The 26,665-nt window shown below is 35.3% G+C and overlaps 5 protein-coding genes across 6 annotated transcripts in view; 3 read left to right on the forward strand and 2 right to left on the reverse strand.

Annotated features, from left to right (window-relative positions):
• The window catches only part of LOC112520195, a 3,182-nt gene extending 2,249 nt beyond the window's left edge, over positions 1-933 (forward strand). The window contains exons 6-7 of the mRNA XM_025128495.1: positions 549-642; positions 714-933. Of these exons, the coding sequence (XP_024984263.1) occupies positions 549-642; positions 714-933 (314 nt within the window). The remainder of the gene's footprint in view (positions 1-548; positions 643-713) is intronic.
• Positions 934-1,241: 308 nt separating this feature from the next.
• LOC112520439 (lachrymatory-factor synthase) lies at positions 1,242-1,780 on the reverse strand. The gene has a single exon (XM_025128828.1). It carries the CDS (start codon positions 1,752-1,754, stop codon positions 1,281-1,283), a length of 474 nt encoding a protein of 157 aa, XP_024984596.1. The 5' UTR covers positions 1,755-1,780; the 3' UTR covers positions 1,242-1,280.
• A 3,100-nt stretch (positions 1,781-4,880) lies between these two features.
• Positions 4,881-10,023, forward strand: LOC112519084. Of its 2 annotated transcripts, XM_025127054.1 has the most exons (10): positions 4,881-5,050; positions 7,084-7,166; positions 7,240-7,317; positions 7,508-7,620; positions 7,726-7,791; positions 7,925-8,026; positions 8,107-8,626; positions 8,709-8,914; positions 9,337-9,500; positions 9,630-10,023. In XM_025127054.1, the coding sequence occupies exons 1-10, from the start codon at positions 4,914-4,916 to the stop codon at positions 9,763-9,765; spliced, it is 1,605 nt and encodes a 534-aa protein (XP_024982822.1). In that variant the 5' UTR covers positions 4,881-4,913; the 3' UTR covers positions 9,766-10,023. The 2 variants fall into 2 exon arrangements, with proteins under 2 accessions (XP_024982822.1, XP_024982823.1); XM_025127055.1 differs by lacking the exon at positions 7,726-7,791.
• Positions 10,024-10,563: 540 nt separating this feature from the next.
• LOC112519085 (ABC transporter G family member 32-like) lies at positions 10,564-21,542 on the forward strand. The gene is made up of 23 exons (XM_025127056.1): positions 10,564-11,202; positions 12,344-12,464; positions 12,557-12,645; positions 12,720-12,804; positions 13,386-13,545; positions 13,648-13,724; positions 13,810-13,863; positions 14,126-14,216; positions 14,595-14,896; positions 14,974-15,252; positions 15,330-15,646; positions 15,735-15,895; positions 16,577-16,680; positions 16,916-17,075; positions 17,207-17,421; positions 17,504-17,836; positions 17,927-18,217; positions 18,364-18,447; positions 19,277-19,410; positions 19,502-19,729; positions 20,078-20,249; positions 20,332-20,586; positions 21,144-21,542. Exons 1-23 carry the CDS (start codon positions 10,943-10,945, stop codon positions 21,414-21,416), a joined length of 4,245 nt encoding a protein of 1,414 aa, XP_024982824.1. The 5' UTR covers positions 10,564-10,942; the 3' UTR covers positions 21,417-21,542.
• A 2,072-nt stretch (positions 21,543-23,614) lies between these two features.
• Positions 23,615-25,866, reverse strand: LOC112520251 (gibberellin 3-beta-dioxygenase 1-like). Its single transcript, XM_025128549.1, has 2 exons — positions 25,394-25,866; positions 23,615-24,217 (listed from the first exon to the last, which is right to left on the reverse strand). Exons 1-2 carry the CDS (start codon positions 25,864-25,866, stop codon positions 23,659-23,661), a joined length of 1,032 nt encoding a protein of 343 aa, XP_024984317.1. The 3' UTR covers positions 23,615-23,658.
• Positions 25,867-26,665: the final 799 nt, after the last annotated feature.

Consider the following 26,665-nt stretch of genomic DNA (forward strand, 5'->3'; position numbering starts at 1 on the left):
AACATTTTATAAAGATAATAATTAAGTATTCTGTTAGAACTCAATGATTATCCTAATTATATTTTAGATTTTTTATATTTAAAATGAGATGTTTATCATGTATTTGATTGTGTTTATCTGTAGTTAGTTACACGAATTCAGATATGGGATGAAATCGGATAGGGATGAACGAGTTTAAGAGTTTTTAAAAGTTTAAGAGTTTTAGCCAAATACTTTATAATATAGTATAGATATAGATATCGTCGCGAAACTTTTTGACCAAAAAGGCATACATATTACATAGTTTATTACATAGTTGATAACTTTTTGACCAAATGACCTTTTATTTTATTATTTTGTTACATATAAATCATAATTTTACAAATAATTAAAAAAAAATGATTCTGTTGAAAAACTCATTTCTTGATCATTCAACTTATAAAAACGATTTTAGGGTGCGTTTGGTTTGCAAGAATGTTTTTGAGGAATTTGAATTCCCATGAGGGATTTGGATTCCATGGGATTTGGAATAGATTGGATTTAAAATCCATCATCTGTTTGGTTTGTAGGATTTGTAGTATTGGGTCTCCTTACTCAATTGACAATTATCGAGAACTACAGCAAAATTATCGAGAACTACAGCAAAATTATCGAACCTAATCTGTATATTCAACCTAATCCCTCAACCTAATCTGTATATTGAACCTAATCTGTATATTTAACCTAATCTGTAGGAAGCAGATTAGGGGAAAAAGGATTTACCTGTTGAGTGATGGGAGAAGGCAGTGGGCGACGGAGACGACGAAGGGAGAGGGAGACGAACGGCGACGAAGGGAGAGGGCGACGAACGACGACGAAGGGAGAGGGAGACGAACGGCGACGAAGGGAGAGGGCGACGAACGACGACGAAGGGAGAGGGAGACGAACGGCGACGAACGGCGACGAAGGGCATGAAGATTGAAACGAGAGTTCTGGATATGGAGATGGGGGCATGAAGATTGAAAGAGTCGAAGAAGTCGAAGAAGAGATGTCGCCCGGATTTGAAATCCAGCCCATTTACTATGGATTTCAAAATCCCTTGTTTACCGGATTTTAAGTTCAACACGGGATTTGAAATCCTGATCTGTTAGCAAACCAAATAGGAATGAGAATGGATTTCAAATCCAAATCCCTCCAAATCCCTCCAACCAAACGCGCTGAAATTAACACATAATTAACGTAGCACAATAGAGATCGTCCTGCTAATATAAAGGGGTGATTAACTGAACACATTTATTTCATTTTTCGGATTTAATCGAACCTTACTGAACTAGACCATCCTCCATTTTCTTTGTAGTTTGATCGAGACCATCTTGATACTTTTGATACAAAACCTCGTACGTTAACCCTTCGACTGGATCAACGGCAAACAACCACTCGACCACGCACCCCTTGGCACCACCACTAGGAACCACTTTAATTGTGGAAAGATACGACTTGAATCCAACGTTGCAGTCGACCATCTCGTAGCTCATCGACATCTGCTTCGAATCAACGGCTACTAGCCGCTCCTTGGACCAGCTAACGTTATCAACACCACCGTCTTGATTTGGAAGGGAGAAACCGGAACAGTAACGTACACCACCAACCTCGCCATTTACGCCATGGACCCCATAACAAATGGACATGTTGGGAAACCATTTGTGGAAGTTGAAGAAGTCTTTAAACAAAGGCCATATTTGATCAGCACTTGCTTTTGTTAGAGTTGCTGAAACCTTACCTTCCCATTTCGCCATTGACGACTTCTTCTCCGTTTCTCCGTCTTGTTTGAGAGAGAGAGAATCAGATGGAGTAACCTATGTAGTGTGTGTCTATATATATATATATATATATATATAGGGATGTTATTCTACACCCTTTGCCATTCCTACACCCTATACAACCCTCATCTCAACCATTCAATTTTTAATCAATTAAAATTAATTGTTTCCTAATATAAAGTATTAATCATAATTAATAAACTCTATTCATATTCCATAAATATTCAAATCATAATAAATGAACTCCAATCATTTCTATAAATATCTCAATTAATTGGGTTGCAAAGGTTGTACAAATGCACAAGGTTGTAAAAGAAATATACCCTATATATATACATACATACATACACACACACACACACATATATATATATATATATATATATTTGTACAATCAATACAACTTCATCTCAACCGTTCATTTAATTTGATGAATATGTGATTTTATAAAAAATTTGTTTGTTTTCTAATATAAAATATTGATCATAATTAATAACCCTACTCATCTTCCATAAATATTTAAATCATAATAAATGAATTTTTATTATTTCTATAAATATCTCAATTAATTGGATTACATTATTTGTATAAATGTAATGAGTTTCATTTTGAAACATTGTCTCTGTATAATATTATAGAATAGTTGTTGGAGTGATCGTCTTTTCTGCTGCGTGTTTAATAAAATTATTTATACCGTCTTTTTTAAATATATAGCTTTGGAGGAATCTAATTATAGAAACTTAAATTTCATAGAATAACAATTGTGGTCAGGACGGCTGTCCGGATGCAACAAAACTCCATCGTTAACTTCAATTAGACTCATTTTTTAACCAAATAATTCATTTAAATGAGATTTTAGGGGCCGTTTATTAAATGGTTATCCTGTAAGTGTTTACTGGGTAATTTTCTTTACCGGATAAACATGACAAAGGTCAAAAATCTTGTCCGGTAAGAGCAATGATAAAGATGAAGAGTCTTACTCGGTAAGTGAGAATGACGACTCTTACCCGGGTAAACACTTACCGGGTAAATTGTTGCATAATATACTATCTTGATGTACTACAATCTTAACCAGTAAAATAAATTACAATGTTGACTCATAAAGGTAAACATTTAAGTAAACGGCCCCTTAAATTTGTTTTCTTTTTATTACATGGTGTTAAAATTGTATGATTATGTTACTAAATGGATGGCTTGAAATTTGTTTCACTACGTGAAGAGGCATTTTGTTTTAGTCAAAATAAACCCAATTAAATACTTGTGATTTGAAAAATCTTATATCCAATTTAATTTTGCTTAAATTTTGGATTTATTCTCTAAAACAAACCATTTACATTAACGATCCTTAATCTTTTCACTTTAATAACATTTAAGGTTCTCAAAGTTAACAATGTCAGTTAAAATTGTTAGGAGAGACAAACCAGTCTTTAGGTAAACTGCAGGGACTAAAACTGTAATTCACTATAAAATTAATTTTGATTTACATCTTTGTTTAAAAAATTTCTTTACTAAAAATATTTCAAATAAAATCACCATAAGATAAATATATATATCAAAATTTATTTATTAGGATAAATATTTTTTATTAAAAGATGTTTTAAAAGTTAGAATATTATATATATAATTAAACAGAATTATAAAATAATTATGAATAAATTAGAACAATTAAATTGGTATTTTTAATAAAGAGATTCTTTAACGAAAATGAGAGTCAAAACTAATTTTAGAGGGAATTACATTTTTGGTTCCTATAGTTTGTCTAAGGACTGATTTGTCTTTTCTAACGGTTTGTTAACTGAGGGTGTTAACTACGAAGATCTTGAGTGTTATAAAATTTGAAAAGTCAAGGATCATCAATATAGATAATTTGTTTTTGGTCCCTATAGTTTGTCTAAGGACTGATAAATTATTCGGGTAAGAGTGTTTTCCAAATGTTGTTGGTAAGTCCTTACCAACAATAAAAATAACCATTATAACCCCATTTGCAATTATTTTTGCGATTCTGATGCTAACACAACAGAAAATAGTAGACATTTGAAAGAGGCATATGATATCGACATGCTCTTCAAGAGCTTAATCAATTATTGACAACAAAAACGAACACATTTCCTTTGATGGAGACAGGCTTGTCATATGGAATTGAGGATGGCAATGAAGTAGATATCTTTGAGTCTTTGACCATTACAAGACATTTTACCAAAAATAAAATGTAAACAACTTAGGTGATTGAATATTTTTATTTTACCAGAATCAACTTTATCAACCTTTTCAGCAGACTTAAACACTATCCACCACTAGGTAGATCTCATACATCACATGAGAGATGCTTTTTTTGGTGGATTTTCAGATATCACGTGAGAAACTCTCAGAGCAAATGAGTGTCTAGTTCAAGGGACGATGGAGGGATGAGAGGAGACAGGATAGGATGGGTGTTCATTATGCCAGGTCAAAATCATCAATGATCTATAAAAATTCGCAAAATGAAAAGGAGATGGAACAGATAGGTAAAGAAAAGGAGAAGGGGGAAGCTTTTCGCCAAATGAAAGGAACGAGGGAAACAGAGAAACTGACGCGTAGACATCAATTTGGTGCTGGCTCGGTAATATTTCGATAGTTTTCAGTCATATCAGTGATTTGGTAAACGTGCTGAGTACTGACCAAGTCAGTCTGGTCAGCAGTTAGTAAACAATCCCTAAATTCAAAATTTGAGTAAACCATAAAAACCACCAATGTAATTCACTCTTAGTAAATCATTTTTTTCATGTAATAAGTTAAAATAATTGATGATATTAATTTATTAGATTTGAGATAAATTTGGACCAAGCATGAACTAAAACTGTGTATATAATCGGATAATCCTATTCTATATATAAAATGTGAATAAAAAATTTATATTTAATTTAATAAAAATATTTGAACATAGAAATTTAAGTTAAAAACCGAAAATATAATAAATCAAAATTAAATAAATATATACAAAGTATTTATATTATGACGTGGCAGAATCGGGCACAAACCGACCCTTGTGAGAAACCTTTTGTAGCATTTTCTGGAGGAATTTATTTTGTATTTTGGCGGGGGTATCGTATATATATGGAGTGATGCTGGATAATACGTGTAGGAAGAGTGAACGAAATGGACGAGGATCATCGACAGAGGCTTCTAGACAGAGAACTGTATCAAATCGAACAAATAAGGCAGCTTGATTCGGAGGAATTGGAGATCGAAGAGGTTGAACATGGCCACCAATCATCTGATGACGATCCATACGAGTAATTTCACTTCCTATTGATTATTATGCCCTTTTCATTTTCTGATATCATTGGATCACACGTTTTTGTTTTCCTCAGTTCCATTTCTGAATAATTTGCATTGCATTTGATATGTAATTTGTTTGAAATTAGGGTTTAGGGTTTCTTTACCCAATTTTTTTTAATGTGAAATGTAGTCGATGAAGGTCGGTTACGGTATTGGTTCGGGGTTAAGGGTGACAAAAAATTGAAGTGCTAGAGGCAGGGTATCCAAAGGGTCTAGATGCGGAGTCTTGTTTAGGACAAGATTAGATGTAGTGTAAAAAGACAGAATACATGGATACAAGCATCTCTCTAACATGTATTAGTTATTAAAACCGTAATTACTAAAGTAAAGATGGAAAATGAGAAAGAAAGAAACATAGAAAGAAATGAACAATTGGTGGGATACGTAAATTTTTATCTAAGTTTTTCATGAAATTGGTTTTTTCTAAAGATTCAATACTAGCTTTATACAGATACTATGGTTTTGACTTTTAAGATGGATTACCAAGATTTGGTAGGATTTAAATTGTAACAAAAAGATGCCTTTCCACCAATCCCATGGCCACAGTCTAAGTTTAACTTATCAAACATAAGCTCTTTAAGTTCTCCATTAGTCTTTATCATCGGTGGGTGTTGAGACTTGAGGCTCTACATCTCCCGTTGGTTAACCTAAGTGCAGCCAAATATGGGGAATCATAAGATTATAAGAAGAGACTTCTTACTTCTTCTTTGTAGATGGAAGCGTTGGGCAGTATACTATCTATGTTGACTATACAGGCACATATTTGGATCTATATTACCATATATATGACATGTTGATGATTCTAAACATATCAGGATGCTGCCAAGCATCCGAATTTGGTGTGTTACATTGCTTTTTCTTGAAGTTGACTAGTTGATGAGTGTTGTTTCTTATGGAACCCTGTTACAATTGCTAGTGCCTATAGTATAATTAGCTCATAAAAAGAGTGGGAATGAGCTTGTTGATGCATCAATTTTACTATACTGCATGCCATGTGTGTATAGAGACTATAGTTTATTTGGTTGATCAAGGATGGTGTATGAAAATTCTCCCCTATATAGTGATTAAATCAAGAGTATGTGCAGTTGTGAAGTAAATGAAAACATATTACAAGGTGCTATGTGGAAGAATGGGAGGGGGAATAGGGCAAAATACACTAGTTTTATAAGGTTATCAAGTATCCTGATGAATTGTGGCGGGTACAACTCAGCATCGCAAATAATTTGTAGAATATTGGGCTATAGAAGTGTTAGTGGCCTATTGTCTTTTTAGCATTCAAGCATGAAGGGAAATATATCACTCGACTCGCAAAGCCGTTAAGGGAATTAATAACAGACGTACAAGTGAACTTATGCTTTTTTTTTCACCAAGTGTGGTTAAATTGATGAAGATAAGAAGGAAGTAATAGAGAAAAAAGAATCATATGTTTGCTTTCTATTACCACTTCGTATTTACACCCTTCTCTAACATACCTAGTTCCCTCTCTCCTGTTAGTATATGACAAACCTACTTGATTCTCTCTCAATGATTTTCATGGTTCCATCTCGTTCTATTGTATTACTTGGTTTGCATGACATGCACTTTGTGTGGAATCAAATGGGCCATTTGGTTTTCGGCTTACAGCAAATTTAGTGATGCTTTTGGGGTTTCTAGCTCTTTTGCAATATTTGTGTCCCATTTTGTTAGTTCTAGACTTATGTGTTTGATAGAAAGACCAACACCAACCATTTCAATTTCTTTTTTGATGAATTTCTTCTCGTGATCATTATATTTGGATAATCTAATGTGTGTCATTCAAAGTTTAGTGTTCTACACATATTTACTCAACCTTTTCTTCTGAACTAATTCAAACGTGACATCTTCAACTGTTCCATGACATAATTTGAATCCTTAACTATTACGTGAACAATGGTTTGTAGTGGCTTGCACCTTTTTAAGGGGAAAAAAACTCATTTATTATGTTTTTGTTGTTTATTCTTGATCCCAGTGACCGTGCATATGGTTCGGCTTCTGGATCTGGTGGTTATACTTTCAATACTTCTTTGGCTTCTTTGCATTCTTATCTTGGTGGTAAGCATCTCAATGGTTTTCATTATGACTCTTTATACGAAAGGGGTCTAACTAGTTGCGTAAAATGTATCAGAGGTTGAAGATACTCATAATAGGCTGGCTTTCTTGGATGGTGGTGTCATATTACATGTACCGCTATTTTATCTTGAAGGTATGCTTCAAATGTGTTTGTCTGCCATGTCTAATTGCAGCAGTTTACCTGCTATTTTATGGTGGAATTTTTCACAATTATTTAGGCATTTTGGTTCTGTATTGCTGCCCTATGTCTTTTTTGGTCATCGTGAACAGTAGACATTTTCTTTATTTGCAATTTGTGATTAATGGCGCATTTGCAATATCAGGTGTAGTTTTGTTTCCAGAGGCGACTCTTCCACTGAGAGTAATTCAACCAAATTTTATAGCTGCTGTGGACAGGGCACTGAGACAAGCAGAGGCTCCTCACACCATAGGGGTGGTATGCGAATATCTTGATATAATGAATGTTTTCTAAGCTATTTTGTGAATTTATTGATGGTTTTTATTGCGATTATGTCGACATGATGCTCTAAATATTATCTAGGTTCGTGTTTATAGGGATGGTGACAATGGGACAATAAGATTTGCAACTACCGGGACTACGGCTGAGGTGTAGGCCTAATTTATAGCTTCTTTATTATTCATCTGTATCTTGAATTCTAGACTTGAATCTTGATATTATTAATGGTCTTCTGAATAACTTGATTGCAATATGATCTGAAGTATCTTTTCTTTGGTTTCAGATTCGGCAGTATCGGCGATTGGAGGATGGTTCGATAAATGTAGTTACTCGTGGCCAGCAACGGTTTCGATTAAGACGACGGTGGATTGAACTTGGAGGAGCAGTATGTTCTTACTGATAATACCAACAATCAAGAAATTAATACCTTGTCTGAATAGTCCTAATAAAATGCTCTTTTTCTAGCCATGTGGTGAGATCCAAATCATCGAAGAAGACTTGCCTTTAAGGACTCCACGAGATGCCGTTGGACAACTCGCACCATTAAGGAACTTGTCTGCAGCCAATGCTTCTCATTCTAAGCTACTAGTTCGCGGGAATCAGGACCATGATTCAGATGCATCATCAGATGATAGTTTCGAGAGCAAACTATCGTTAACTGAACGCAGATTGCATAGTTCTGCACTCGTTTCTTCTTATCCTCATGATTTGTTAGGTGAGTCAACAAGTAGCGATGATGACAGGCTGATGTGTGAACCAGAGCTTCAATTGGAAAACTCACTTCAGTCATTACATTCCGTCAAGAACAGAAGTCATGATGATGGCTTAAAGGGGCATGAGATGAAGCGTCTGTCTGATATGCCTTTCAGAGGGGCAAAACGGAGAAATCACTCCATACACCGATTAAGGGAATGTCCACGAGCTTATTGGCCCTATTGGGCTTATCAGATGTACGACTCGTATTGTCTTGCTCAACGATTATCAGGTACACTTTAACTTTGTTTTCCATGTTCTATTTTACAGGTACTTTTATCTCAATTTGTTACCCTTCTGAAAGAATTTTGCAGATATGTGGAAAAAGATAGTAGGGACACCTAGCATGGATGCACTTGTGAGGAAACCAGGTCTTCTTTCTTTTCATGTTGCAAGTAAGATTCCTGTGTCTGAATCAACAAGACAGGAGCTTTTGGAGATAGATGGAATTTCTTATCGGTTACGGCGCGAAATTGAGTTGCTCGAGAATTTTGACCGGATCAAATGTAGAAGTTGTCAGGTAATACACTTTGATTGTATTCATGTGTGTGTAGTGCAGTAGTGGGGGTTCAAATAAGAAGACTAAATAATGTGAGTGAGAAGGTAAGAAGAGAAGAAGGTTCATATGTGAATCATTGAAAAAATCCATTTGAAGATGCATATATGAGCCGACATGAATAATCTGTAACGTCCGTTTACATATGCATCTTCAGATAGTTTTTTTTTTTCTGATTCAGATATGAACCATCTCTTCCACCAATATTTAGCTTTTTTATTTGAACTTGTCCGTGTATATATTTTTATATATAATATACATGATCAATGAGCATATATGAAGTTAAGACGCGTCTCCAATTGGATTTTGAACTTCCATTATAGAGGTTATTGTCACATCAAAATTGGGTAAAACTGTGATGATAGTGAACTATTTTCTCCTTGTAGACCGTGATTGCGAGCCGTAGTGATATGTTGGTGATGTCTACTGACGGGCCTCTCGGCGCTTATGTGAATCCGAGTGGCTATGTGCACGAAATAATGACACTCCTTAAAGCAAGCGGATTGGCACTTATTGGGATTCCGACCGAAGAGTATAGCTGGTTTCCCGGGTATGCCATTAACTTCTTTTAGGAAAATAAAATCTGTCAAAAGGTCATGCATTTAAAGAAAGTCGTTAGAAGGTTATTCTTCTAAATAGCTCGAGGAAGCCTTTGTGAGCTTTGTTTTATTTTTGGCAGATATGCATGGACAATAGCGTATTGTGCAACTTGTGAATATCAAATGGGATGGCTTTTCACTTCGACAAACAAGAAACTGAAGCCTCGATCGTTTTGGGGCATACGGAGTTCACAAGTGGCAGACGACATGCATTAAAACGATACTCGATATTCAACCGTGTTTTGCCATTCGCATGATTGATGATGCATCAATCACAACTTGTATGATTTTGTTTTTAATCCGTTTTTTTGTTCTACTTTTTATGTTGGTTTCTTTCTTATTTTCAAGAGTTGATGTTACCACAAGTATGTATTTTCCTAGTTTTGTAGCATTTACCCATGTTGACTTTTCGCGTTTTAACTCCCTTAATTTGTTGCCACTTTGAAGAAAATAGGTGCATGTAACGTACACCGGTATTATGTTTGTGAGGCTACGTTTGTTATTTTACCACACCAAGTCGATGCGAGCTTATATGTTACGCCCAACTTGAGAGAACTTGAGAATCGAGATTTTATGAGCTTCGGCGTAAGATGATACAACGTTTGGGACAATAAACTGAGCTTTTCTGAATTGAATTTTAACTGGGCCTTGAAAAAAGCGTGTCCTGATCGGGTTTTAAGGTTTGGCCTGGTCTTCGGCTCGAGTTTTTGGCCTTCTTATAATCTATTTTTTCAAGTAAAAGTTCAAAATGTTACTGGAACTTGGTCGCTTTTGTTTTATACAACTTTCAACAAGGGCAAATCAATTACACCACTTGATTATTGGTCGGAAAACGGGTTCTTAGTAAAAATAAAATCAAAAATTGTACGGTCGTTTACCAAATATTTATCCGGTAAGTGTTCACCAATAAAATTTAACACTATTATTTACTTACCGATAAGAACTCCAAAAGTGAGGTTTTTATGATAACTCTTTACAATTTTTTGGTAACAAAAAAACTTGCATTGGAGATGTCATTTACTGATAAGATTACTCCCAGAAATGAGCCAATGAATACCCAAATGAGGAGGGAAACTTGATTTTCTCAACTGCTTTTAACAACTCCAAAGAAACAACCCTCTCACATTCTTCCCCAAATCCTCACCAAACCAAACCTAAAACCCCCTACCTATCCTACATTTCCTCTATCTTCTTCTTCAATTCTGCTCTAAATGGAGAAAAACATATCCAATTAGTACACAGAAGCTTCTTGCTTCAACAACCCACCCTTCTCTTTTCAACCCTCCAAAAGCTGTTGAGAAAATGGGAAACTTTCCGAAACCCTATTCCTTAAAACCCCAACAATTCTCAACCGTTTCGGTAGGGTTTGTTCAATCGGTACTTCCTCATTACAATGTGGGATTCTCTTGGAAACCTCTTTGTGAGGACGCAGGATAATGGCGATGAAGCGCTCCAATTGGCTGCATTACAGCGATCGCCCACGTTTGTTAGGGCTAGAACTTCAGTTTTTAGGAATTTTGGGGGTGAGTTTGCTCTTGTTGATGTTAGTAAGCTTGATGCTGAAGAGAAGAAGATAGTGTTGGATAAGTTGGTGAATACAGTGAATTCGAACCCGGGGCTGTTTTTTGATAGGATTCGACGGCGGTTTGATAAGTAAGATTTGATTAACAATTACTGTTTTGCTGTTTAGTTGATTCTTTTTAGCATCATTTTCATTGTTCTGTTTTATCTTATTCCCATTAAAGGCAGAAGAACTCCTTCCTCATATATATGTATGTGTATAGTTATGAACTATAAGAAGTTAAAGCTACTAGCTCTGTAAAAACGAGATGGATAATCACAAAATAGCTCACATTTTTCAAATTAGCACATAATACCCCCCACTTTCTTGCTTTGCAAAAAAATCCAAAAAACTAGAAAAATAAAAGTAACAAAAAATACTGTTCGCAAAAAGTGGGGTTTTGCGAAAGTGGAGGCTATTTTGGAAAAAGTTGGCCATTTTATGGCGGGTCTTCTAGGAGTTTGGCTAATTTTGATTTTATAATTTTGCAAGAAAGGAAATTAGAAGGGCTAGTATCTGGTAATTGTGTAAAAGTAGGGGTTTTGCTAATAATTTTTTGGAAAAAGTTGGTCATTTTGTGATGGGTCTTCTCTGAATTTGGCTATTTTTGTAATTCTGCAAGAAAGGAAATTAGAAGGGCTAATATCTGGTAACTGCGTAAAAATAGGGGTTTTGCGAATAATCTTTTGCAAAAGTAGTGGCTAGTTTAGAAATGGTTGGCCATTTTGTGGTGGGTCTTCTCTATTTTTGTAATTTTGCAAGAAAAAGAAATTAGAAGGGTTAGTATCTGGTAATTGTGTAAAAAAATAGGTATCCCATTTCTCTTAGCTAAAATTCAGAATCTTTAGAGCATTTGTTGATTGATTCTAGTTGTGGTTGGAAGAAGAAGAACCAGCACATATGACTGTAAAACTCTTGAAAATGCTCTTATGGATGGATAACTAATCATCAAAAGAATTGGCCATTTTTGATACAACCCAGTTTTAGCATAAACTGGTTCATTGTAAAGGGTACATGATATGCGCGAACTTGATGTTACAAGTATTCATTTTTCTTGGTTTTCTGTCTAGCAAGTATTTGTTATACCAACATCTGTCATAGACTACACATGTTATTTGTAACTTCTTTTACTACTAGTTAATTTGTGTCCTTGTACTGCTTATGCATGATTAATTTCATCTATATCTAATTACTGTTCAAGACAATATTTGCTGAGAATTGTCGTTTTCCTAGTGTTGATCTGAAATTTCCAAAAGTGGAAGTTCGATTTGAAAACCTGGAGATAGATGCATTCGTACATGTTGGGAGCAGAGCATTACCCACCTTGCCGAATTCTGTATATAACATGAGTGAGGTGGGTTTTGAAGGAATAAATATATTTTAAATATAATGTTTTGCTTATCTAGTGTTACTTTCTGATATTTTTTCGTGTTACACCTTTGCAAGGCTTTCTTGAGGGCGTTGAGGATTTTTCCTGGCGGAAGAAAGAAATCAAGTATTTTGAATGACGTTAGTGGTATTATTAGGCCTTCTAGGTAAACATTTGTTACGAGAATTAACTTGAATATTTCACATAATTGCTCAATGTTAATGTGACGTTATCTTGCAGATTAACTCTCCTTTTGGGTCCTCCAAGCTCGGGGAAAACAACGCTGCTGTTGGCTCTTGCTGGACGTCTTGGACACGGGTTGGAGGTATCCAGAATTTGTTTAATTTGTGAAGAATTATTTTTTGGCTACACTCATGAAATTAGCATTTAGATGAAAGTGAATTGTGGGACTTCGAATAGAAAATGTGATCCACATTGGGCATCTACTCGGATGAAATTTTCTTGCGTTGGCAAAATAAAGAATTCTTAACCACAAGGGGGAGGAGGTTGGAGTAGTGTGGTGGATAAAGACAAGGGGATGATAAAATCAACCCGGGTTTGAATCCCGCCATCTATGAGGCCACTACGAGATTTACGTTAATGCTGCAGGCGAAGCCTACAGTCACGACTGGGATCATCCATTTCCAAAAAACAAGAATTCAAGATAATCAAGATCCTGTTGATATCATACTAGATTCAATACATAAGGATGCACTAGCTAAAACCCTTAAGCAGTCTTTTGCAATTATTGATAATATGAAACCTGAAAAGATTTAAAGGAACTCACAAAATTTAAAGTATCAAAAGAAATTAGAATTATTGTTAGTTGATGTTGAGAGAGAACTTTTGATTTCAAGTTTGTTTATGGTCGATTCTCCACAATGACAATCGATGTATTTTGTGAAGTTATCTGGGAGAATCACGTATAACGGACATGAACTAAATGAGTTTGTGCCTCAAAGAACTTCGGCATATGTCAGCCAGCAGGACTGTCATATGGCTGAGATGACAGTTAGAGAGACTCTTCAATTTGCAGAACATTGTCAAGGTTTTGGTTATAAGCAAGGTAAACTCAAGGTGATCATTTGGATTCTGTTGAAGTATATTCTATTTCAACATCCCTGTTCTACAAAAACACTGATATGGGTATTATGAAAATTTGATACAGATATGATTATGGAACTTTTAAGAAGAGAAAAGAACGCTGGAATTAGACCAGATGAAGATCTTGATATATTTATAAAGGTGCATGCTGCTAGTTGAAGTCTTTTACTTCTTTTTCTCCAAGACTGTAAATGTATCTATAACAAAGTTTATAAATTTTCTTTAGACAGTGGCACTTGGAGAAAATAAGACGAGTCTTGTCGTTGAATACCTTATGAAGGTAGGATATGGGATGGTTTCAAATTTGTTATTTATTCAACGATCAAATCTGTAACACCCCAAAGCAACAGGCTGCCCCAATAACTTCAAAACCAACTTAAAAACATGGTGGAAGTTATTGGTAGCCCCCAACTTGAGGCTTATAAGAAGCTCACAAATCCCATTTTCTATCCACGTGGGACGAGTTGTTACAAAATCCTGACTAGTGAAAACAAGTGTTGTAATTGCAGAGTATTTTGTGGAATTCTGACATGTGTTCAAAGATTTTAGGATTGGATATATGTGCGGATACGCTAGTAGGAGATGAAATGCGTAAAGGGATATCTGGAGGTCAAATGAAGCGGCTGACTTCAGGTAAGTAAGCATTTATATACCTTTTTCGTTTAAGTTTCACACACACACACTTAGGGTCAGGTTTAGGGGAAAACCGTGAAAAAATGAAAAACCGAGGAACGCCTGGTAGCTGTTCATCTGGATGGTATGCACATGTGCATACAAGTAATTTTTTAAGCAATTTATGCCCATGTGCATAACATACACACGTGCATAAAAATCAAAAAGCAGCTTCAGTTACTTGTATGCACATGTGTATACTATGCAAATGAAATGGTTACCAGAGTGTTCCTCATTTTTTCATTTTTTGGGGTTTTTCCTGAACCCCTACCCCTCTCTCTATATATATGATTATTTTTTTGTCTATTCAACCAAAGTGGCGATGATAAATTTAAACAGGAGAACTTCTGGTAGGGCCGTCAAGGGTTCTTTTTATGGATGAAATATCAACTGGGCTCGATAGTTCAACCACCTATCAAATCATTAAGTATCTTAAGTACGCAACTCGTGCTCTTGATTGCACGACCGTCATCTCTTTGCTGCAACCGGATCCTGAGACATTCGAGTTGTTTGATGACTTGATTCTATTATGCGAAGGTCAAATTGTATACCAAGGACCCCGTAATGCTGCTGTGCCTTTCTTTGCTTCTATGGGTTTTCAGTGCCCGAACAGGAAAAACGTGGCGGATTTTCTGCAAGAAGTACGCCCATCACTCGCTTTTCTCAAATCACTATCTTATCATATCATTCGCCTCTTTTCAAACATGATTTTCTACAGGTTACATCAGTAAAAGATCAAGAACAGTATTGGTCTCTTGATGAGCATTACGAATATGTTTCCATTGAAAAGTTTGTAGAAGCATTTCAATCGAATTTCCTTGGCAGTTCTTTGTCACGCCAGCTGGCGGTTCCTTATGATAGACGTCTAAATCCTCCCGCAGCCCTATCTACCAGCACCTATGGTGTAAAGAGAATGGAGCTACTCAAAATTAGTTTTTCATGGCAGATGTTACTACTAAAACGCGAAGCATTTGTTTACGCCTTCAGATTCTTTCAGGTATTTCCTAACCCCGCATCTTCCAATGAATACGTGACTTTTGGATAAAAATAAAAAAACGTTATTGTTTTTTGCAGCTTATGTTGGTTGTCTTAATCATGACGAGCGTATTTTTTCGTACCACTATGCATCATAATTCGCTCGATGACGGTGGAGTTTATCTTGGTGCACTCTACTTTTCGATCGTGATGATTTTGTTCAATGGATTTATGGAGGTCCCGATGTTGATAGCCAAGCTTCCTGTAATCTATGAGCATAGAGATATGCACTTCTATCCATGTTGGGTTTACACCCTTCCTTCATGGATTTTAAGTATTCCGTCATCAATTATAGAATCTGGTGTTTGGGTGGCAGTCACATACTATCTTGTTGGCTTCGATCCACAACTTTCTAGGTTCATTTTCTCACATTTCATTAGGTGAATAGGCGTACATTTTATTTACTTCTATTATGTAAGAATCTTTTTGGGTGTGTATCTGCAGATGTTTGAAACAGTTCGTGTTGTACTTCTCGTTGCACCAGATGTCAATCGGTCTTTTCCGTGTGATGGCATCATTAGGAAGAAATATGATCGTTGCCAACACTTTTGGATCTTTTGCAATGTTGGTCGTCATGGCACTTGGAGGATTCATACTTTCTAGAGGTATAACTTGAAATTTTGCCCATTTCAATATCTAACTTGCTGAGCTTGTTACATGTTGAAACTAGGGTCAGGTTCAGGGGGAAAACCGCAAAAATATGAAAATTTGAGGAACGCCATGGTAACCGTTCATAGGACGGTATGCATAGGTGTTTGTAAGCAATTTGTTCGGTAATGTTATGCACACATGCATAAAAACCAATGTTCAAAAAAGCTCGCCGCGATAGCCGCCATGGCTTAAGGCTTATGTCTCACGCCACGTTAAGCCTGTGGCATATCATGACCTAATGCGCGGTTTTGTTATGCAATATATGATTTCTCTTACTTCGTTTAATGTTTTATTTGTTAGTTTCGGATGTATAACCTAATTTAAATTATTTAGTATCATTGACTCATTGGGTAATAGTAGAGTATATATTTATATGTATAATAATTTATATGATACAAAGATTTGACGCCATAAGTCACGCCTTGGCTTCTAAAGCTTGAGGCTTGATCTCGGTGCCACACCGCGCCTCACGCCATTTAGAACCTTGATAAAAACCAAAAAACAACTTCAATTACTTGTATGCACATGTACATACCGTCCAAATGAATGGTTACTAGGGTATTCCCTTAGTTTTTTATTTTTTGGGGGTTTTCTCATGAACCTCCCTCTAAATCAGATTTACGATATGAATGTAGATAGCATCCCTGCTTGGTGGATCTGGGGTTACTGGGTTTCCCCTTTGATGTACGCTCAAAATGCAGTTTCCGTCAATGAATTTTTGGGGGACACGTGGGATAAGGTAGTATTATAATTCTGCCTCTAATTTATTTGTAGGGGCAGGTTCATTTAAGAACCGTGAGAATCAATTATTCACAATGAAATCTTGAACATAATGAAAATGCATGATATTCATAATGAATAATATTCATGAATAGTTGGTTCTCACAGTTCTCAAAATATTAACGGTTCCTAAATGAACTTCCTCTTCCATTTGTATTTCCGGTAATCCTAACTTGTTTTTATATGACGCGCAGGCAGCTGGAAACAATACCAACATCCCTTTGGGGACGATGTTACTGAAAGTCCGAAGCTTGTTTCCCGAGGATTATTGGTACTGGATAGGAGTTGGTGCTTTGCTCGGTTACACGATTCTGTTCAACATTCTCTTTACTTTATTCCTTACATATCTCAACCGTAAGTTCCACTCTTGCTGGATTTGTGTAATTTTAATCAGCATTAACGTAATCTTTCAAATATAACCATCAGAAACTCCCTTGATGCCTATGTAGGCTCATTTAATATTATTTTACGTTTGTTCTATACAGCTCTTGGAAATCATCAAACAGCTATCCTTCGGGAAAATACCAAGTTGCAGAAAACAAATGGGATTGTTTCTGCAATCGTTGAGCTGAAACATTACCTACAGTGCTCACCTTCATATGCCGGTACTGATGTCGAAAACCAAAGAGGAATGGTTCTTCCGTTTCAGCCTCTTACCATGTCTTTCTGCAACATCAGTTATTACGTGGACATCCCAGGGGTATATCCGTAAATGTTGCTTTAGTATTTTCCTGGGTAATGTTTTTTTCAGTTCCATCATTTTCACATTTATCTTTCTCTAGGAATTGAGGCAAGAAGGTCTATCGAACAACAAATTGCAATTGTTGGTCGATGTAACTGGAGCTTTTAGGCCAGGTGTGCTTACTGCATTGGTCGGTGTCAGTGGTGCCGGTAAAACTACTCTTATGGATGTTTTAGCTGGTAGAAAAACCGGCGGCCATATCTCCGGGCATATATATGTTTCAGGGTACCCCAAAAACCAAGAAACGTTCGCCAGGATTTCGGGTTACTGTGAGCAGAATGACATTCACTCCCCATGCTTGACCGTCCACGAATCACTAATGTTTTCGGCTTGGCTTCGATTACCTTCTCATATTAACGTAGAAACGAAAAGGGTAAGCACTCATTACACTATTGTTGTTTTCTTAGAAAATCTGGGAATTTCCCGTTTGATCAGCTGTTTAATTTGAATATTCTGATTACAGGACTTCGTAGCCGAGGTTATGGAACTTGTTGAACTCGATCCACTCAAGGGATCGTTAGTTGGTCTACCGGGAATTGACGGGCTATCAACCGAGCAACGAAAAAGACTAACGATTGCAGTTGAGCTAGTCGCAAATCCTTCTATCGTATTTATGGATGAGCCTACTTCGGGACTAGATGCGAGGTCTGCCGCCATTGTTATGAGAACTGTCAGAAATATCGTCAATACTGGACGCACAATTGTTTGCACTATCCATCAGCCGAGCATTGATATTTTTGAATCGTTTGATGAGGTACTCTTTCTCTATCAAACTTTCTTCGCTATCACTATGCAACTTTATTTAAGACGGCCATAAATTGTGAATGGAAAGTGTTTGCTTTGTTCTACGTTGTGCCAAATTCTTTGTAGTTGACAAGTTACGATAATCTGTTCTTATAGTTGTTACTCATGAAACGCGGAGGAAAGCTCATTTATGCTGGTCCTTTAGGCACCGGATCTCACAAAGTTATTCGGTTTTTTGAGGTTGGTATTTCTTCATGATATTTTATGTTCATCTAGTCATGGTGTACTTATATGGTTTACAGATAGTAGACATCTACAACACTACAACAAATCTGGCTTTAGAGGATGCCAAATATGTCTAAATGTCCTATGCTTTACAAGTCCTAAGTTTTATAGGAATAATTGTGCGGCCTTGTAAAGATGTTACAATAAGTTAATAAGTAGACGCTTGTGGGCATCGTAATAAGTTTCTAAAGACAATTTTGAAATAAAACATTCTAATTTATTTGAAAAGTGTTTTATAAAAACAAGTGTCCTATAAAAGAGACTTTTCATAAGTGTCCTATAAAAAAACTAATAGGTGTCCCAGAAAATTTGTTGGAATGCTCAAATACGTCCTAACTAACATCCTATTGTAACATCTTTATGTAGGCATATAATTATCAGTCCTATGGAACAATTTGTCTTTGATGTCCTATAAAGTTGATTGTGTTGTAGTGACATTTTCATAAGGGGGGGGGGGGTGTTGTTTATAACAGTATATATATATAATATAAAACAAAGGATCGTGTGAGAACGGAAATTCAGGTGAGAAGCATAAGAAGGGATCTGGACCCTTGATCACTTTTAATCTCACACCAGCCCATGAATTGCGCTTGATACGGGAATTAATACAGTGCATCTCATTAGTGTTGAGATTCAATTAAGATTGAGATTCAATTAAGATTGATCCAAGGGTGGATATCCCTTCTTACTGTAACTTTTGTTCTCACCGATATATATATATATATATATATATATATAATTTACAAAATGTGATGATGATTGCTTCATGTTGAATTCTTTATAGGCGGTAAGAGGTGTTGCTAAGATCAGATCCGGATACAACCCTGCTGCTTGGATTCTGGAGGCTACTTCAGCAACAGAAGAAACCCGCCTTGGAGTAGATTTTGCTGAAGTTTATCGTCAGTCGGATCTATATTCGTACGTCAATCTTTGCTTGAATACGTTTTTTACAATCGATCTATTTCAACAAAGTTCTACTTATTCTTGTTATGCATTTTATCTTTTTCAGGCAAAATCAACAACTAGTTGAACTCTTGAGCAAACCAGATAGGAGTTCAAAATTCTTGTATTTCCCAACCAAATATTCTCAGTCATTCCTAGGCCAGTTTTCGGCATGCCTTTGGAAGCAAAATTTGTCGTACTGGCGGAACCCACAGTACACCGCTGTACGCTTTTTCTACACGGTCATCATATCATTGATGTTCGGAACAATGTGCTGGAAATTTGGCGCTAAAAGGTTTCTTATTTTCCTATGATTCGGCTATTTTATTTTATTCTCGTTTATCGTTTTCATTGAAGTCCAAATGTGTTACTCCTTCGTCGAAAGTAAATGAACGTCGTTCTAGGCAGTTATTTAAGTTGAAGTGTTTGACTATAATTCAAAAATCTAAAATGCCTAGCTACAATAATATCGGCTTTACAGAACGCCAAAACTGTCTAAATGTCCTAAGAGACCGTCTTATAGACTGTTCAGACGTATTTGGGCATCCTAAAAGACACTTCTAAAATGAATGTCTTATTAACTTTTTTATATACTCAAATCTAGATTTTGATTCTTGGTTTTCATCTTTTTTACTTTTTACAGGGAAACTCAACAGGACATTTTTAACGCAATGGGATCCATGTATGCGGCCGTTCTATTCATCGGGATCACCAATGCCTCTTCTGTCCAACCAGTGGTGTATGTTGAAAGGTCGGTTTCCTACCGAGAGAGAGCAGCGGGGATGTATTCCGCCTTACCGTTTGCATTTGCACAGGTACGGTTTGCTTGATTGTTTGTACTATTGAGAAAATGTTCTCATAAAGCATATGAACATGATATTATTACGTATTTTTCAGGTCGCAATCGAGCTCCCGTACGTGTATGTGCAGTCGCTTGTTTACAGCGTTATTTTCTACCTTTTGGCTTCGTTTGAATGGAGACTATTGAAACTCTTTTGGTACATATACTTCATGTACTTCACCTTGCTATATTTCACCTTCTTCGGGATGATGACAATTGCTGTTACACCCAACCATAACATTGCTGCCATCGTTGCTGCGCCGTTTTATATGTTGTGGAACCTTTTCAGCGGATTTATGGTTGCTAGAATGGTAAATTCTCGTTCTCTCAGTTCTTTTTATAGGACAATTGCTTATATAAGACGCTATTTCAAATAAGGTCATATAAAAATACTAACAAGACAGTGAGGGAAGTTCTGTTAGGAACGCAAAATTGATTAGGAACCCGGGAACCGTCCACAACGCGTCATGATGTATCTCTCTTCAGACGAATATTCATCATTAATAACACATTCATGGTGAATATGGACGTGTTATTCATGATGTATATATTACAACATTCATGATGAATACCACGTCCAAATTCTTGATGAATATGCCACTTGTCGCGCTGTGGGCGGTTTCTGAATTCTAATCAATTTCAAGTTGTTAACGAACCTGTTGCTTATTTCAAAGTAGTTCTAAAATACTTGTTAGGATACCCAAAAACATCTTATCGACTTATTGCAACACTTTTACATTGGATATAGGACACGGTTAGTTCTATAAGACAAGTTATTAGGACATTCAGATATATTTGGTGTCCTATAAAACCGATTTTGCTGTGGTGTAAAATTCTAAATCCTTCGGGTATGTTTTTTGTTGGACAGAGGCTTCCGATATGGTGGAGATGGTATTATTGGGCAAATCCCGTAGCTTGGAGTTTGTATGGGCTTCTAACATCGCAATATGGAGACGTGAATGATCTTTTAAAGCTTGCTGATGGTTTCCATTCAGTTCCGTTACGACAGTTTCTTGAAGACGAGTTTGGGTACCGCCACGAGTTCTTAGGTGTTGCCGCCACTGCCGTGGTGGGTTTCTGTCTACTATTTGCAGTGACTTTTGCTTTCACCATGAAATCCTTCAACTTCCAAAGGAGATGAAGATGTGTAATGGATTTGGGATCAGACAAAAGAAGGTTACTTGAGACGTTCTTTCGTTAATGTATGAAATAGCTGCTTAATCTTAGGGGCTGTTTGGCACTTGCTGAATGGTTTTGTACAGAATGGTTAAGTGGTCAGAATGGTTAAGAGGGTCAGAATGGTTAAGTGCTGAATGAAATATGATTGTTTGGTAAATGTTCTCTGAATGACAACAAATTACCATTTTAACCCTCTTCTCATTGCCTCTACTCTTTCCAAATATCAAGCACAATTCATCATAATAAGGAAATGACTTATAAACAGATACCAAAATGGCTTGATTCAACAAATACCGAAATGATTAGCTCATAACTTGAATCCACCAATGATCAAATCGATTACCTCATTCAAACAGCCCTAAGTTCATCGACATTATGATTGCAGAGGGAAGGAAAAAGGAGACAGAAGGGAAATACCTGAAATCGAGTGAGAGACGATATAGAAGACAACGGAGACGATGGAGAAGACGTTGGAGAACACGATCGAGTGGGATGAGGAACGAGGATCTCGCGTGGGAGGAAAGAGCGGCGGGAAGCAGTAGGGGCGGCGACGATCGTGGGGGGGAGACGGCGAATGGAAGACCGACGATGGGAGGGGGGAAGACGGCGAATGGAAGACCGACGATGGGAGGGAGGAAGACGGCGAATGGAACCGACGATGGAGGGGGGGAAGATGGTGAATGGAACCATGGAGGGGGGATGCGATGTGAAGAACGGCTTGAGAGGGCAGAGTTGGAAAAATAAACATCTGAATGGTATAGTGAAGCTTTAGGTGCAAAATGGTTAAGAGGTTAATGTAACCATTAAGAGCTTGTTTTTTTTTGTCAAACAGTCTTGACCTCTTACCGATTAAGATGTTGGCTCTTAATGTCACCATTAAGAGCCAAACAAACAGCCCCTTATATATCTTTTTATTGTAGAGTAACATATTTTTTAAATGAGCAAATTGTATGAGAAAGTATCGTAATTTAACTTGATTTCTATTTTGGGTAATATACTTTCAGAACTTCCATTTTGATATCTAATATGTAAATTTTTAAACATTTAAGTACCCGGATAACCGGTTAAAACATTAACCGGTTATCATGCTGATGTAGCGAGTGATGTGGTATCCAACTCAGTATTATTTGTTGATGTGGTTAGTGACATTGATTTTTTTAAATCTAAAATTAGTCTTTTTTTTAATCTAAAATTAGTCTTTATCCGGTTACCCAGGTGCTAAAATGTTTAAAACTTTACATCTTAGGTACAAAAATAGAAGTTTTGTAAGTACATTACCTAAAATAGGAATCAAGTTATTATACATTATTTTTTCATGCAATTTATTGTTTTTAAAATAAATATGAATATATTTTTCTCAAAATGAACATTTTGTACGTAAACAAATTAATACTTTTTTATTTTTCTTGCTCAAAAAATACATTTTTTTTTAAATAACGAGATAGATTGTGTTATACAAGTCTTCTAACATTTTTATATTAATGAATAATTGGGAAATTTTTTAATTAATTTAATATATTTATTAAATAATATGTAATGTCAAATTTTTTTTTTTTTTGAAAATATAATGTTATAACAAAAAATGTTACATGAGCGATATGTTAGATATGATATAGATGTTAGATATGATATGGAAACTTGATAACGTATATCATATCATCTTAATTCAAACAGTTGATTACTTATTTAATCGATAATTTTTTTAAGTACAATGTTATAATAAAAAGTTTAATTTAAAATTACATTGTTGTAATAAAATAAATGAATGTACAATATTAATAAGAAAATTTATGAAAATATGCTGTGTAAGTAACCTTTTTAACTAATCAATAGTCTTAAAATGTACGTGAACCAACAAGAAATGTACAATATTATAATAAGAAAGATCAGATAATCTTAAAATGTATGTTAACCAACAAGAAAGAATATGTAGAAATAAGAGTTACAGTATGATCATTTTACCAACAATATGACATTACTGCAACTATCTGATATAAAAATAACAACACTAAGGTCTTTATAGAAAAGTATCAAATATATTGTTTAGTTAACTATAAAAATAAAAGCAGATCAAGAGTCTGTCTGAAACTTCTGTAATTAAATCTAAAAGTTGAATATTATATATTTCTTTTTCTAGTACAATCGTTATAAAATTTGAAATACAATCGTTATATATTTATTGAATTCGACCTTTTCTATGTATTTCATTCTTGACCAATCAAGGATAAAGCCTTGTTAAAATGCTTAGCTTTCAAGCTTATATACTCTTTCACAACCAAAGGTCTAAAACAAGGGTTTCGAAACTTAGACGACGGAGCCACCACAGACTCAACCGGAGGTCCACAAAAGTAAGCAGCCGATATACGTTGCTTCGACTGGTTCACCATCACTCGATGATAAACAACCGGAAACTTTGAATTAGAGAATATATGCATGAGATCACCTAAGTTTACCACAAATCCGTCCTCCACTGGTTTCACTGGAGTCCAACCTGAACCTTCAACAAAGATCTCCAAGCCATTAACACCACCACCTTGGTGCAAAAGCGTCAAAAGGAGGGTATCAGTGTGAGCGGCAAGACCCAGGGTGCCGTCAGGGTTAGGGCAAGATGGGTACGAGTTGAGTTGAAGTGCACCCTGAGAGCCATGACTTGAAGTTGCCCAGTTTATTTCTTCTTGTGTTGCATCCAATGATTGAAAGATTAGACGCAAGAGGTTGTGGGCAAGTAGCTTCATTTGGTTTTGAAAAGCATCCATTGTGTCACTATATTCATAAATAAAAACACATGATTAAATACAAGTCATCTGTTATATAATCATGAAATACTGAATACAATATGTTGCATAACTGTTTTTGACTTGAATATGACTCTCGGTATTATTTTATTTGTATTGATTATGAAAAAGTAATTTCAATTAACAATTCAGAGCATTTCCAACAGTTTCTTTATAATTTGAAGACTCATCTGTTATATAATCATGAAATACTAAATACAACGATTTTTTTTTCCATGGGTGAGACAACGATTTTTGTTTCGTCTATGAACTTTGATTGTTCCAATTTTTTCTTACCATTGTTCATGGATGAAACCAGAAAATGAATTAGATAATTGAAGAAGTTTAAAAAAAATTCATAGGTGAAACGATAAATGAAGGAACTTTAAGTAATATTCCTTAATATATAAAAAAACAAAAATATCCCGGTTAACAAAATTAATATTAATCATTTGGTTTACAAAAGAAGGGGACTGTATATATATATTTATTTATTCAGGTATAAAAAAAAACAAAATCAGACGTATTTATCTATTCTTCCTTTTAACTTAATGACAAAAAACAAGAAATTATCATCATTAATTTATTTATAACAATTAACAAATCAAACATATAATATAGTTGATAACACGTCATTGATAAAAAAAATATTTTTAATTTTCATTTTTCCATGGCAGAATCATTACTTCCATTTTTTTTTTAAGGTGGCTGAAGATTTTTCCTGACTGTTATCTTCAAAAATTCATGGGTTTAATCAAGATATATTATAATTTCAATGACGGATCCAGGAAATTAATAGGGTGGGGGGCACGTTGGACGAAACCCGGGAGAGGGAAACATATGGTCATATGGGACTAAGGGAAAACCATCTAAGACGAGAGTGAAAATAGAAAATTTAAAGGTTGGAACCGCTGCCACTGGAAGTAACTGACGTGGATATTAATTGTTAACAATTTTTTTTAAGAATTTGCACAAATAATAAATACATAAAATGTTAGTTTTGAGAGTATGACGTGTACACCAAGTAACTTAATGCTACCTATATATGTTTTATGAATGCTACGTGCATGAATCTGCATGAAACTTTTGGTCAAACCCCAAAACGTATATATATCGGAGATGATATTTGAAGTGTTTGAATAAATCTTACAAGTCGAAAACTTACCAAAATCCTTGGAAATCATGTGGCCAAAGAGTCTTAGCATCATCAAGACAAGAGCCCATGATGGTGAACCCTTCATGCCACATACCCTTATCGTAAAACGGCGAGATCCTAGCCGTTCCATAGCCGGTGGCACCGGTTGGTGATCTCAAGACCTTGCACTTTTCCTGAATCGGCAGACCAAAAAGCCTTCGTATCTCTGACTCGACCTTATTGACCAGCACCGACGGCACCCCATGGTTGATGACTTGAAACATGCCCAAAGTTTCGCATGCTTGACGTATTTGATCGATTGCGTTGGGATCGGTGAGATCGATGACGGGAATGATTGGATCTTGAGGATGATATTGGTGGGTTTGTAGGTCGGGTTGAGACCAAATATGGGTTTCGGGGACTTTATCGATTGAGTTGAAGTCAAGAGGAGTGATATCAGAAGGGATGGGGTAATCTCCATAGGCTTCTGAGAGAGTGCTCATGATTACAAGAGCGTCTGAATCACAAATTAAAACCTTATAATTGTACAAGTCAAATTGGATCTTGGTTCAGCGATTATATATATACACAAGCATACAAATCTGAGGGGTTCAAATCTTAACAGTAATCAAATAAAAAAATGAATTATGGTAATAAAATAATGTATTAAACTCTAAAAATAAATAAATAACGACATAAAAATCTTTTATTTATATTATTATAGAAAAATTATTTTAGAAATTTATTTAAAAAAATTCCTTTTATCATTTTTTGTGATTTTAAGGTAATTTACTTTTTACTAAAGAATTTATTGTTTATTTAAGGAATTATTTAAAAAAAAATACTATTTTCGTCAAAATCATATTTGATTCACAATTAAATGATATTTTTTCAAAATTTTCTCCTAATTACATGTGATTTAAAACGTGAAAAATAATTTTTTAAATTAAACATTGAAAACAAAATGGAAATAGATCAAATGTGACTGTGTAACATAATACACTTATATGATATTATGGATAACTTACATTTATTTTTCAATTAAATTTATTATGATCAATATAACATCTGATATTTTGACGAAAATTAACGATTTTTTTTTTTTGGAAAAATTGATTGTGGAGATCACATGTGATTTTTGATGAAAACTATAAAAGGGTATTAAATAAATTACTTCAATAAAAAATAAATATTTATTTGAAAAATAAAATCACAATTATTTTGAATGTCATAAAAATGAGAAATTAATTATGACTAAATCACGAAAATTGTAAAAGAAATCTTTAAATAAATATCTTAATT

Source organism: Cynara cardunculus, assembly GCF_001531365.2.
Source record: "Cynara cardunculus var. scolymus isolate 2C chromosome LG 10, CcrdV1, whole genome shotgun sequence".
NCBI classification, from domain to species: Eukaryota; Viridiplantae; Streptophyta; class Magnoliopsida; order Asterales; family Asteraceae; genus Cynara; species Cynara cardunculus.